The 14,728-nt window shown below is 50.9% G+C and overlaps 1 protein-coding gene across 1 annotated transcript; it reads left to right on the top strand.

The window, feature by feature from the left end:
• On the top strand, positions 1-6,913 carry PROM2 (prominin 2). Its single transcript, XM_065745066.1, has 24 exons — positions 1-374; positions 609-658; positions 775-977; positions 1,089-1,209; positions 1,348-1,411; positions 1,490-1,579; positions 1,682-1,881; positions 1,956-2,030; positions 2,106-2,169; positions 2,739-2,898; positions 3,116-3,268; positions 3,580-3,703; positions 4,302-4,393; positions 4,462-4,546; positions 4,665-4,811; positions 4,902-4,973; positions 5,048-5,140; positions 5,224-5,277; positions 5,567-5,647; positions 5,784-5,852; positions 5,968-6,057; positions 6,185-6,291; positions 6,388-6,465; positions 6,648-6,913. The coding sequence occupies exons 1-23, from the start codon at positions 158-160 to the stop codon at positions 6,449-6,451; spliced, it is 2,475 nt and encodes an 824-aa protein (XP_065601138.1). The 5' UTR covers positions 1-157; the 3' UTR covers positions 6,452-6,465; positions 6,648-6,913.
• The last annotated feature ends 7,815 nt before the right edge of the window (positions 6,914-14,728 follow it).

The raw sequence follows: 14,728 nt of genomic DNA, 5'->3' as shown, positions 1-14,728 counted from the left end.
GCCCGGGGGAGCAGCCACGCAGCGTCTGGGCTCGGCGGCAGCCAACCTGTCAGGCAGGTTTCCTTGGAGCAGCCAACGAAGCCACCGGGCCGGGCATGCCCCTCCGTGTGCTCGCAGGCTGACGGGGCCGCCCGGCTCTTTCCTCACCGCCGAAGCCATGCGGGCAGCCGGGCTGCTCCTCGCTTGGCTGCTGCTGCGTCCTGCTGGCTCCCAGCAGTGTCACCCCAGCAGCCCCACCGGTGTGCTCCGCTTCACCGATACCCACGCTGAAATCCGGGTGCCGGCGTTGCACCGCGTGCCCAGCTCGCTTGACCCCCTCTACGGCGTGGTCCGAAATTACCTGGATCTGATCCAGCAGAACCCCCTTCCCACAGGTGAGTCCCTGGATGGAACGGTGACATTACCACCACTAGTGTTGCCACACCTTTGGAGACCTCTGCAATACCTGGGAGCGGTTGGTGGGGTTGAAGCTGCTTTGTCCCATCACGGCTGGGGGGGGGGGAGGGTGGGGGGTGGGGAGAAAGCTGCCCACAGAGAGATAGGGGTGCACCAGGTGGGATGTGGGAGCTGCCCTTGAGGCGTTCACCATCGCCACGGTTTGTTTGCAGAGCTTCTCAGGGCAGCCCTGAACGACCCCAGCTCAGTGCGGACATCACAGGTGAGCAGAGACGTGGGCATACGGAAGCCACAGCGGTGGCACCCGACCAAGAATTAAGGAAACGTGAAAGCAAACAGATGGAGCACCCCCCCAAACCACTCCCTGCCGTCACACAGGTGGTGCAGTACGAGCTGGGCTATGTCATTTGTGCCGTGGTGGCTCTGCTCTTCACCGTGGCTGTGCCAGTGGCAGGGCTGTGCTTCTGTTACTGCCGGAGCCGGCGGCGGTGCGGGGGTCGCCTGCGTGCCCACCGGCGCTCCCTGGCCTGCCGACGCCGCTGCCTCCTCACCTGCCTCTCCATCACTTCCATCATCATTCTGTGAGTGTCCTAAAGTGCCTCACCCCGAGAGGAGCCATAGGGTTGAGGATGGAGGTGGGGTTGGGGATGCTCTGTGGGATTTTCCCATCTCCTCCTGCTTGTCCCTGACAGGACCAGTGCCATCTGTGCCTTGGTTACCAACCAGCGAGTGAAGGAGCAGATGGAGCCAGGGCTCGGTGCTGTGCCGGCCACGCTGCGAACACTGCGGCAGCACATTGCCAACGTCCCCCAGGTGGGTGCTGGAGTGACTCTGCTGTGCCAGGGCAAAGCAATTTGGGAAGCAAGGGAGATGGATGCGTTTTTAATACAACACAGGGCTTCCTCTGCTCCCTGAGGATGCCCCTGCACACCAGCCCCTCTCTCTTTGCAGGGCGTGCAAATGGTGGTGGACCAGTTTGAAGTGCCCCGACAGCAGATAATCTCTGACCTGGGGGGTAAGCACTGCTCAGGCCCCCCAGTGCACCCCATTCTGGGATGGAACGAGGGGCTGACGGTCTCACGGTGCCTTGCAGGGGTGAGCCGCAGCGTGGGGCTCTCTATCCACACACAGCTGAAGGCAATGACCTACGCAGCACTGGCAGACCTGCAGGACAGGGCAGGAGGTAATGCCGAGCACGGTTAACCCGGGGCTGCTCCCAAAGCCTTGCTTGCAGTCAGGTATCCGAGTGGAGCAGCGAGAACTAGCCCTGGGCTTTCTCTTTAAGACCTACAGACCTCGCTGCACCATTTACAGATTCTCAACAAGACGGTCCGAGTGCTGACAGCGGCGCGGGCCGAGATGGAGCCAGCGCTGCGGGAGCGACGGCAGCGTGTGGTCGCGCTCCTGGACGATCCACGCTGCACCTCCTGTGCCAGCGTGCTGGGCAGGGCGCAGAGCCTGCAGCTGGGAGCTGACTACAGCAAGGTGGGATGGGGTGCTGGGTCCCCCCAGCCCTCCGACAGTCCCAAGGCTCACGGGATCCTCTCCCCACCCTCAAGGTGCCCTCGGTGGAGAAGGTTTTGAAGACGTTGGCTGGTCTGCCCCGAAGTGACTTTGCGGAGATGATTCGGCAGGTGGGTGGAGCGAGGTGGCTCAGTGCCCGTTGTAAGCCCCAACTGTGCCACTCAAAGTGCCTCTTCTCCTCACAGGGCAATGGTACTTTCAATTCTATCCCGGAGCTGGCTGTGGAGAGGATGGCGCGAGTGATTCAGGGTGAGCAGAACCCCCACAAGGAGGAGAGATGCCCTCCGTGGGGCAAATCCTGATTCAGAGGTGGGGTGGGACACAGGGACCCCCTCCAATATAATCTTAGACTCATAGAATCATTAAGGTTGGAAAAGACCTCCAGGATCATCTTGTCCAACCTCAACCTACCCCACCATGCCCACTGATCATGTCCCTCGTGACCACACGTCTTCAACATCTCCTGAGACAGTGACTCCACCACCTCCCTGGGCAGCCTGTGCCAGTGTCCAGTCACTCTTTTTGAAATTAGATTCTTCTTAATATTCAACCTGAAAGTCTTTTAGTGCAAGCTGAGGCAATCATCTCTCATCCTATCACTGTTACCTGGGAGCAGAGACCAATCCCACCTCTCTACAACCTCCTTTCAGGGAGTTGTTGGGAGATGTAAAGTTTCCCCTAAGCCTCCTCTTCTGCAGACTGAACAGTCCCAGTTCTCTCAGCTGCTCCCCAAAAGATTTGTGCTTCAGACCCTTTGCAGCACTGTTGCCCTTTTCTGGACATGCTTCTGGGCCTCAGTATGTCTGTTCATCTTGCAGAGCTGCGGGAGGAGATGGCCCGAGTGTCAGAGAAGGTGCAAACCATAGCTGATGGCTTCCCCCTCCCTGACTACACCCGGCACGTCAACGAGGCCCTCCTGAAGGCAGAGGACAGGAGTCAGCCTTTCCTCCGGGAGGTGGAGCGCTTCGAGTGGTACAGGTGATCCAAATGGGCACAGAGGGTACAAAGGAGGTGGGGGTACTGATGCTCTCTGAGCCCCATCTGGGACCTCACCGAGGTTGGAACAGGCCACTAAGATCATCCAGTTCAACTGTCAACCTATCCGCACCACACCCATAAAATCACAGAACCATTAAGGGTTGGAAAAGGTCGCTAGGATCATCTAGTCCAACCATCAACCCGTTGCTTCCCCCAGGTGGGTTGCAGGCGCAGTGCTGTGCTCCATCGTCCTCCTCATCGTCGCCTGCAACGTGGCAGGGATGGCTCTGGGGGCATATGGACTCTCCAAGAGGGAGGACCCAAGCGACTATGAGTGCCGAGGAGAAGCCGGCGCCAAGTTTCTAATGACGTAAGCATTAATGCTCAGGGGATCCCAGGGGCCTGCGGCCATCTCATGCCACCCCCTAAAAAATAAAAATAAAAGCCCAACAAAACAGAGGGGCAAAAGCAAAGGAAACAGGAGCTAGCTGAACTGAAAGGCTTTTGTAGATACCACCTGCGCCGGAGGGTTTGGGAGAAGCTGCTCCTCCCTGGGAGCCAGCAGCTCCCGCGCCCAGCTGGCGTGCCCAGGCGCAGGAGGGAGCCGCGGGGCCAGGCAGGTCACCGCAAGCCCGCTCAGGTCTGCAAATCTGCCTTTGGCACCTCCTCTCCCTCTTTCAGTGGCGTGGGCCTGGGTTTCCTGTTCTCCTGGCTCCTCATCCTCATGGTTTTCACCACCTTCTTGGTCGGGGGCAATGTCCAGACGTTGGTTTGCAGGAATTGGGTCAACCAGGAGATTTACAAGGTGGGTGGACGTCTGTCTGTTGCTTCATACATCTCTGCGTGCATTCACCAAGATGCCTACGAATGCTCTGCCTCCTCCCTCTGAACCCTGCTCAGAATCATAGAATCATGATATCATTAAGGTTGGAGTAGATCATCTACTCCAACTGTCCACCAACCACCAATGTTGCCCACTAAACCATGTCCAGAGCTCTACCATTCTGGAACACCTCCAGGGACGGTGACTCCACCATCTGTCTCCCTGGGCAGCCTGTGCCAGTGCCTGACCACTCTTTTGGAGAAGTTTTTCCTGATATCCAACCTGGAAGCCCCATCCTACACCAGATTACAACTGGTTTGCTGGGTTTGCAGTGGGAAATTGGCTTTGCACTGGTTCGCTTTCTTCGTGTGATGATGTTCCCACCTGTACCCCTGTCCTCTGCATATTTGGGAGTGCTGGGGTAGCTCTGAAGTGCTCGTGATTGGCAATGTAATACATGCAAGATTGGCTCCAGATGGGATGGGGTACCCCAGAACACACCAGTGAGGGACAGATCACCCTCAAAATCACACCTGGGAATGTGTGTCTGACCCTGCCCCTCTCTTTCTGACTTGCTCAGTTTATTGACACCCCTGGGAACCTGCCTCCGTCCATGAACCTCACCCAACAGCTCAACCTCAGGAGGGACTCCAACCTCACTGCTACATACCGGTGAGTGCCCCGAATCGGTGGGAGGAGTGCTCACTGGGGGTGATACTGACTGCCCCTTCACCTTGCAGGGACTGCAAGAGCGGCGCGGGGCTGTGGGAGGTGCTGCAGCTGGAGAAGTCCTACGACCTGGATGAGCACCTCAGAAGCCCCAAGGTGAGGACGGCCTTCAAGCAGAGCTGGATACAGCACAGGAATGCAAGAGCTTTACTGGGATCACTGGGACGGAGGTTCCAGGTCCTGAGTTTGCAGCATCCCTATCTCATCCCTGCAGTACATGGCCAACTTCCAAAAACGACTGGGTGACTTCACGACACAGCTTGGGGATGTGCGGTTGCTCCGCAGCGAGGGCAGGAACGACCTGGAGACCTTTGCCCGCAGTGGTGTGGATGAGGTGGACTATGGGCGCTTCCAGGAGGAGGTGAGGGGATGCTGGCAGAGATCTGGTTTTTCCATGACAGTGGACTTTCCAGAGCTGGATTTCAAGCTGACGGTGACTGTTTTCCCCTAGATGAAGAACCCTGTGGTGCAGACCAGCCTCCCTGCTCTGGCTCGGAACCTGGAGGGGCTGCAGAAGATGCAGGTGAGTGGCATGTAAGACAGCAGCAGCTGCCTGGGTATCCACAGGACTGTCCTCACCCTGCTGTCCCCCTGCAGAGGAATGGCACGGTGGCAGGACGGCTGGCTGCCGAGGCCAAGGCTCTGTGGCAGATGCAGAACTCCACGGTGCAAACTCAGGAGGCTCTGGTGGTGAGTTCACATCTGTAAGGCAGCTCATGACCCTGGAGAGGAGAACGGGGATTTTACAGCTTTCTCACCTCCCTGTCCTGTAGGCGAAGCTGGGGGAAAGTGTCCGGTTCCTTTCACACTTGGCACCACACCTGCAGGTACTTCCTTCAGCTCCAAAAAACGTACACGGGGCCCTATGTGTACAGCATCCCTAAATGAGTTATAGGGTGATGGAGACCCAGGAATGATGCCAGCCCAAGAGCATCAGTCCCATTCCTGACAGAGGTGCTCCATTGTGTTTAATCAAGCCTGCACCCTACCAGGAGGTTTCTCCTTGCCCCATAGCAATCAAACCCTATTAGAGGCTTCACCCTGGGATGCCCACCCCACCAGGCCCAGTGTTGCTCAGAGCCATGAGGGTTCTCTGTCCTCCTTGCACCTCTTTAGGAGCGAGTGAAGACCACACTGGCCACCATTGCATCAGTGGAAGCCCGACTGCCCGTGCAAGCCCAGCAGATCCTCCGGCAGGTGAGCCAGGGGGGGAATAATACCCCACAGCCAGAGAAAAAAAGCAGTAAAACAGATCTGGAATCGAGGAAGGGGCAGCTGGAGCCTCAAACCCTCTTTCTAAGCCCAGCCTTCATGCCACCTTCCTTCTGCCCAGGAGATTGGCTGCTTCATGAGGAAGGAGCTGCGCTACTTTGCACAGTACCTGCACTGGGTCAGACAAACGGTGGGTGCTCACCTTTGTCAGAGTCAGGACAGCAAGCTACGTCCTCCCAGGCTGGGTGTGATCCTTCCAATCTGGGTGTGATTTTAAGCCTGGCCTCCCTCACCTCTTGTTCCAGTTGAAAGAAGATGTGGCTTCGTGTCAGCCTCTCGCCACAGCCCTTGACAATGGGAGGGTGATCCTCTGTGACCGCATTGCTGACCCCTGGGTGAGGACCCCACTTCTGCCCACCACACCGGGACCAGCAACCACAAGACTCCCCAAGCCCCTCTGGACCCTCAGTTCTGCCTCTCGCTGTGCAGCCCAGCAGGGACCCATGTGTTCTCTCCTTGCAGAACGCCTTCTGGTTCAGCCTGGGGTGCTGCACCTTCTTCCTCATCCCCAACATTATCTTTGCCATCAGGCTCACCAAGCATTTCCGCCCCATCCGCAACCGGCTCATGTAAGAAGCAAGCATGGGGCGGGCAAGTTCAGTGCAGAGTGGGTAGATCTGTGCTCCTCCTTGTCTATCTCGTGTTTTCTCCTTCTCTCTCCACAGCTCTACAGGGTCAGAGGAGACCTGTCCCTTCCACATCCCTCGTGTCACAGCACTGAAGCTCTAGGCCAGGCTCTGCAGGTATGGTGGAGGCTGAGACCTGGGCTGCTTGCTGCATGCCCTATGTTCCTGCCTATCAAACATATGTCCTTCCTCCTCCTCAGCATCCTTCCTGTGTGTGAGGCACATCCAAGTGCTGTAAGACTCCAAGTCCCTCCAGCAGTCCAACGTCCATGAGATCTACCTATCTTTCTTGACCACAGGGACACCCGTGTCCATACACTGAAGGGCTCCAGGTCCTTGCAGCATCTCTTCCTCAGTGTCTGAGCCCCATCAAGGACCTTCCTGGAGCCTGGCTGACTGGGGGCCTCAGGCAGCTCCCACTGACCGCTGGCTCACCCGCTGCACACGCAGACCCCGCTGCGACACATGCCTGGCTCCTTCTCGCTCACCACAGCCCTCCTGCAGCAGCACCCTGCAATGCTTCTCCACTCCCAGGATGGAGCACATTAAACCTTCCTGAGCCAAACCCAGCACTGCCTGTTTATTTTTGTGATTTTGCCAGGAAATGTTCAGGCCTGGGGGGCTTCAGCCCCTCGTGGGACCATATCCAGCTCTCAGTCCCCTCTGCTCCTGAGCCACGTTGGAGAAGGCCTCAAAGTCACAAGGATAAGGGCTGGGGGGGGCGGCAGGGCCTTTCTCATGCATTGAGGGCGAGACCACAGATATTGAGACCCTTAACACCTTGGGTCTTGGGATTCTGAACACCTTGGGCCTTAGTACTCTCAACACAGTGGGTGGGTCTTGGCATCTTGGACACCTTGGGTCTTGGGACCCTGAAAACTTTGGACCTTCGGACCTTCAACACCTTGAGTCTTGGGACCCTCCGGCCTGGGCCTTCAACACACTGGGAGTATTCATCATTTATGCCTATTAATTATTATTTCCTGGCCCTGGCTGGTGCTTCTGGCACTCGCCAAGGAGGCTGGTGAAAAAAAAAATGCCAGCAGGCTGAGGACCAGGAAACTCCCTTGCTCAAGGCTTGAAAAATGGGACCTAAGCAACCCCACCTCTTAAACGTAATTAGAAGTCAGTCCAGGAGGAAAAAAATGCAGGCTACATCTTTTTTTTTTTTTTAAAGGAAAGCAACTCTTTCCTAAGAGGAAATATTGTGTGCTTCAGGCTTGGTTCAGAAGATGCGTATCTGTAAAGCAATGCAGCTGGGGACTCCCATGTCCAGTTCATGGCACTGATGGCTTTGTGGTAGGAAGTGTCTGCATCGCTGCAGTACCTTTTATCATCTTCAAAGAACTTTATCCATAGCAGCGAGTTATTTTTTACAAAATCTATAAAGCAGTTGACAGATCTGTGCTTTCCAAATGGGGTTTCCCTGTGTTTCCCCTACTGAGATACTCTCTGTTTGGTAACCAACAGAGAAATGCCTCATTTTATGCATTATTAAAGGGCAATTGCTATCCAAAGCCAGCAACAGCACATAAAATGCCCACGTTATGCATTATTTAGGTTATTTCTGCCCAAAGGCAGCTGGTTCTATGCACCATTTACCTGCAGAGGTCAGCACTGGAAAGGGTTTTTTTGCAAAGAGCTTTGGTAACTGCAAGGTAACCACTGAGAAAATATTTGTTTAACTGACCAGTTGATTAAAAAATGATGCAGATGTGCCAACGAAGGAGCCTAATTCAATTAGCTCTTCTTCCCAAAGTTGTTTCTTAAAGCCTAATCACAATGCATGTAGTGGTGCACTCATGAGTAATGAATAAAAAAGAGTATAGTGCTGTAAATACGTGTGGTCAGTGCTACCATAGCTCTGCTCCCTGCCTGGGAGGTAGGTGGATTGAAAATGTGAGTGGATGCATCACTGGGTTAATAGTAAATTACCAGTGAATATTCCAGAAATTGCCCTAAACCAAGTGGGTTAGAGTTTTTCTTTATTTTTATGGGGGAAAAAAGGAAATGAGGACAAACTCGGTTAACAATTCCTCAGCTGAAGCAATGCCTTGGTTTATGAATAACCTCCAGCCCCTTCCTAAATGCCCCCTTGTGATGGTTTAACTATTAGTGTTCATCTAAGCACCAGCACTGCCTTTCAGAAGGAGAGGAAAAGAAGTTACAATGACAAGACAAAAAAATACTCGTGAATTAAGAATAATTTAATGGAGGAAAAAAAAAAAGAGAAAAGAAAGCAAAAGCTGTGCAGAAGCAGAAGGGGAAAACATTCTCTTCTTTCCATGACCAAGCAATACTTGGCCAATTCTTGGCAAGAAGAGCCTCAATACACATAGCAGTTCTTTGGAGGAGGGAAGATTTTATTACAAGAGATTCCCATCCTTGGGAGAAAGCGGCTTCCCCCACTTCTTCAGCTTTTATTGGGGATATCATAGAGTACGGAATGTCCATTTTGATTGGTTTAGGTCAGCTATCCCAGCAATAACCCCCACAAGCTCTTGCCAGTTCCCAGTCTATTGGAACCAAAGCTCTGGTGCCATGTCAAGGCTGGCTCGCCTCCTCTCCACTCAGTTATTTTGATTGATAACATAAAGACTGCAAATAGCACATTCCTGCTTCTGAATGCAGAGTTTTTTAATTAAAGTGAGTATCTCCTTCATCAGAGTTTTTGGGTTGCTTTTTTTTTTTTCCCTCCCGTCTGATTTTGTCTTGGCTCAGTGCTCTGCGCATTTACAGGACTTGAACCAAACCAGTGTTGATTGAACTGCTTGCCTTCTCACATCTTCTCTCTGGAAATTCAACTCCTGCGGTACCTCACCTAGCATACATACCTCCCTCATGCTCTAACAGTGACCTCAAGAAGTGTCTATAATTACTATAATCAATAATTCAATGGCCGGAGGGCAGCAGGAGCTCTGGCGCCAGCCCAGGTGTAGTCCCCTACCAGCAGCTATTTCCAGACACCAATTCCTCTTCTCTGCTCCCAGAACTAAGGAAAAAAATACAGGAAAAGTATTTGTACCCCCCTTCTAACACAATCAGCCTATTTCTGGAATTAAAATACCATGAGGGTATTTACTATTGTTGTTTCATTTCCCTTTGTTTCTCTCTTTTTCTCAGAAGACCAACCTGTTGTTCTCCAGAAAATGGCCCCATGACCTTTCCCATCTGCTTCCCTCATCATCCCTGAAAATAGCTCCAAAAGCTGAGACACAAAATTGCAGCACCCCCCTGCTGCCACAAAGAGCTCCAATCTCTGTTTTCATCCCAGACCCTAAAATGTTCATTTTTAAGATATTTGGTCAGAATAGTTACTGTGGTTAATGAGGGAACAATAAGACCCCAATGTGTAGTTTTATTTCATTTAATCCCAGCTGAGAGGTTGATGTAACTGCACTGAACTGAGCATCTTTCATTTATTTTGTGTAGTGGGTGACCCAAGGACTCCTTAGCAGAGTAACCCCAGCTCCCAAACATGCTGAGAACTCATGTCCCAGAGGCTTTGCTACAGCATAATTCATTTTTTACGTGACAAGATCCTTGCACCAGCATTACCACAAGGATATTTTGAACAGTGCAGATGTTTCTGGGCAGAATACAGCCACAAAAATGCTCTGGGAATTAGAAATCGTGTTGTATTGTTAGTACTGGCTATTGTTTGCTACTTCACAGCTGTGTGTGAGGCTTTCCCTGCAAGAAGCCTCACTGTGCTAAGTTTGACATGCACAAGTTACCTGGTTCTTGGCCAGGTTTATGTTCCTCCATCCTCCCTAGACAGCAGCCCCATGACAAGGTTACATGGTTCTTGTAATCCAGTCCATCACGGCTCTGCAGATTTAACATCAATTTTATTATCCCATTGGCATTAGCACTACGTCCAGGAGCTGGTATGAGTTTATTGAATCACATAATGAATAACACAGGCATTTTGTGTGCTGTTGCTGGCTTTGCGTAGCAATCATCCATCTAGAAGCAAGAATTGTATCCCTTATTTTTTAATCACAGATTGGCTACTAGGAACAATTTCTTCTCAGAAAGAGTGGTGAGTCACTGGCACAGGCTGCCTAGTGGGTGGTGGGGTCACCATCCCTCAAGATGTTCGAGAACCATGGAGATATGGCACTGAGGGACATGGTCAGTGGGCATGGTGGGGCAGGATTGGACTTGGTGGCTTAGTGGTCTTTCCAACCTTCATGATCCTGTGACTCTATGGCTCTTTGATGACACTGGATAAAGATGGTTAAAAAACTCTGAGCCTCGTCTGCACCCAGTGCACCCGCTGCAGAAAATTTGCATGAGAGGAGACTAAAAATCTCAGTTTTTCACTTGGGGAAAAAAAAAATAATAATAATAATTCCAGATCTCAGATGCCTTCAAACTCTGGCTGAAAAACAGCCACCGTCCCTAAGGACAAAGCTTTTGGATGATCCCAAGTGCTCCCAGATGGGAGGGGGCACGCAGCCTTTGAGCTATCTGTGCTTTCTGCATCACTTGCATCCCCACTGCTCAGTGCTGAGGTAGCCATGGAGATACCTATGGGGAGCACTGTGCCCATGACAACTCTGCGTGAGCATCTGGAGCATCTTCAGAGCAGCATTTCTCTCCCCAGTCCCTTCCCTGCATCAAAGCGTGGTTATTATCTCTGAGTCCCACCCAGGAGTGGTAGAGCTTTCCTCCAGCAGCAATCCCCCTGCCAAAATAAAAGGGCAGAGTATGAAATGTATGGAGCAGATTTGGCATCTAACATCTCTGAGTATTTGGTATGTAATATCCCTTTGGTATAGAGTGTCTCTCTGATACGTAGTGTCAGCACAAGCCTCACAAAGAGCCTTTCATTTTGTTGCTTTGGGGAAAAAGGAAAGCTTTGTAATAAATCTCAGGTCACCCTCCCAGCTGGAAGATGTGCCAAAATGTGCACATCACATGGGAAACTCAATGCATTAAGAACCCTAAGGCTGAAAACCTACAAAGTTTCCCATCCGAACGTGTGCATTGCCCAAGCTCTGCTTGTCTTTGCTTTATCTTATTGACACTCAACCGTGGGAAAGGTAGAAAGCAAGGTGATAGCCCTGGAAGGGTTTATCTGCAGGGAGAGGGGGGAAATGGGGTTAAGGGGATTTGCACACTAATTTGTGAGCGAAGTGAGTTTAATCATCTCATCCTCCCTGAGCTCTTGAATTAGAAACCACATCACAGGAAGCGAGAGCTGGATTCTGTCCCCAGTGAGTAAACAGAGCAAAGAGCTGGACCAAAGTTATGCGTGGAAAAGGAAGAAAATAACTAAAAGGAAGAGAGTAACTAAAAAAATACAGAAAATAAAATACAGATAATGAAAGTTTACACTTCTTTTTAACGTTTCTCCATCTCTGACATTTTGTCACATCCTGCCCCATTTCAGAGACAGCCCTGAGGAATGAGTTGGGGGGTTTAGAAGTCAGAACTAAGTGATCTTGAAGATCCCCTCCAACCTAAGCCATCCTTCTAATGAGCCTCTCTTTGCCCTTCCCACCATGGGATGCGACGCTGCCATACGTCAGCTTTGGGCAGGCTCCTGCAAGCACTCAGCACGCAGCTGACTCACATCTGGATAGGAACTGGAATGGTATCTGGATGACTGATGGGAACACGATGGCAATGAGAGCACCTTCGCCTGCTCGGGGTGTGCCCTGGATTATTTTTGAGGAGGTGACCTCAGTGCCACGCTACGTCAGCTGCTCGTGCTCCCATTGCTGAGTGCCTTCCAAGGGGATTGCAAGTTAAAAATAAATGGGAGAGGTGAAGGAAAGCCTCCTGGTGAGTCAGATACAACCAGTCCTGAATGAAAAGGAGAGACATTCAGTTTTTCCTGCAGGGGAGCCAGCGGGGCAGCCTCGCTCTGCTTGGGGAAGGGCTATGAATAAGGTTATGGGAAGTTGGATTAAAGCATTGCTGGCCAAGTGTTTGTTCCTGCAGCTTTACAGAGCTTTGAAAGAGCCCGAATGCTGGCTGCCCTCGTGTTTTTCAACAAACAAGCGTGTTATTGAGGAAAAAAGAAGGACATAATGTGCCCTTTCTGCTAAGATTTATGGCCCTTCCACTCCCTCATGCTTTGGGCACAGCAATGAATTGTTCACCCCAAAGACACTGATCCCACGTATCCATGGCAGCTATCCAGTGGATGCATTACTTTTAAACTGAAGCACAGAATCAAATGGCAAAATCCTGGAAGTAACACGACTTGCTCATCCCTGTAGACCAATTTCTCCATAAATTCACACATCTATTACATTCAGCAGTGCACCACTGCCGTCAGGGGTGGTCCCATCTGTAAGGAGCTTACACATGTCCCTGCTTGAAATAGTAGTGATACACTGAGCTTGTTACACCCCTAATCAGATTGGGTCAAGTCAATGAGCATTTATAGCTCTTTTAAGATGTCTAATAGTAAATAGAGGGTGAGTGTGTTCTCCATGTTTCACTCATTCAACGAACCCACTTACTGAAGGAAGGAGCTGCAGCTTGGAAACACAATAAGAACAATATCTGACTCATTTGCTGCAAAAGGCAGGAACGTTTTTCAGTGCTATGCCTCCAGCAGGAGCCTCTTGCCCACAGCATCACAATAAAACCTGAGTATCATGGAGAAATTTGCAAGGAGGCATTGCAGGGACCTGTAAAGCAAAGGAGATACAAACATGGGGACTGTGGCTCCTGGTATTGCCATCTCCTTGGGCAAGCAGTGATTGATTTTCTTTTTCCAGGCCTTGGCTTTATCTGTTTAAATAAAGAAGTCCTGGAAACAGCAAAAGAGGCTGCTTGAGAAGTTTGCTTTGCTTGCTTTTCCCTTATGTTTTTTTCCTCTCCTGATGTGTTGCTGGGTTGCTTGCATCATTACATTATGCCAGGTTTAGGCTCAAGGGATGCAAACCCCAGCACAGCTTTATCCAACATGAGCAACCAAGGCCTGTGCAACATCCCCAAACTGGTCTTAAACTACTTTTCATACCAGAGTGACATTGAAAATGAAGGCCAACCGAGTGGAATCTGTTTTACTGTGGTGCAGATGCCCTGGTGCTTTCCTTCTCTGTGCTAATGTTGCCCTGCTTATTCCCAAATTGCTTTTTCTCTGCTCTCATCAAGGCAGAAACCAGCCATCACTGAGATGTCTGTTTCACCAGAAAATCCCAGGGGAGAGCATTTTTAAAGGAAGAGACTGTTCAGCAGCACTACCAGAAAATAAACCAATTTGCAAATGCAAAAACACATTTCATTACTACTCCATGCACATTAAGGGTTTAATGTTTGCACACATTATTGCCGTTGGAGAGTTCAGAGTGTATCCTGGTGAGGAAATGCTTTCTTAGTCATTTCTTGACAAAGTGATTGGTGCCCCAAGCCTGTCAGCATTCAAGAGGCATTTGGATAATGCCCTCAATTATATGCTTTAATTTTTGGTTAGCCCTGAAGTGATCAGTTGGACTTGATGATCCTTGAAGGCCCACCTCAAATTAACTCTTCTCTTCTCTTCTCTTCTCTTCTCTTCTCTTCTCTTCTCTTCTCTTCTCTTCTCTTCTCTTCTCTTCTCTTCTCTTCTCTTCTCTTCTCTTCTCCTCTCTTCTCTTCTCTTCTCCTCTCTTCTCCTCTCTTCTCCTCTCTTCTCCTCTCTTCTCCTCTCCTCTTCCTCCTTCCCTTCTCTTCTCTTCTCCTTCCTTCCCCCTTCCCCCTTCCCTTTTATTCTCAGCTGATGAGTTAAGTTCCCAGCTCCAGCATGTGCCTGTAGGATGGTGATGGGCTGTGGGACTCAGTGCTCTTATCCAACATACCATATTGCCCTCAAAAACAAACCTAGTAAACCTCAACCATACCATTTTAGTGCCTTCCCGTGCATTCATGGCTTTCCCCAAAAGCAAGCCAAAATCGCCTGAGTGCATTATGTGAACTGTTGTGCATGAATTAAAGTGAAAAGAAAAAAATCAATGAGAAGCGATGAAGCAGGATTAGATGGACCCTGGGTCCTCTCCCAGCTGCTCTCATTATTAAAACAAAGGCAGTGCTATGCATCTGTTACAAGAAAAACAACCCATTAATGCTTTCTAACCTGGCACCGATTCCCCCCTCACTTAACATTGTTGCATCCACCTGAGCTGTGGCTGAGGCTGAAGACGAAGGGCAAAACTCCAGCAGGGATCGATACAGCTCTCAGGTTGCTGACAGGAGAAATTTCACCCTGAGGCACTTAAAACAAAGAGCACTGCAGAAATAGTCGGTGTGGTTCTGCTGGAGAGATGCTACAGGCACAGCACCTTAAAACAAACGCCATAGGCTGCTCCTGCTCCATTTGCAGCTGGGATCCCCTACAGGAATGACAAAGCAACAGAGCCACACTCCCGAGGTGACC

The sequence above is a fragment of the Cyrtonyx montezumae genome, unplaced genomic scaffold (assembly GCF_038088225.1).
Source record: "Cyrtonyx montezumae isolate F1298 unplaced genomic scaffold, pur_monq_1.0 scaffold_33, whole genome shotgun sequence".
NCBI lineage: Eukaryota > Metazoa > Chordata > Aves > Galliformes > Odontophoridae > Cyrtonyx > Cyrtonyx montezumae.
This window is presented reverse-complemented; position numbering and strand designations above follow the sequence as displayed.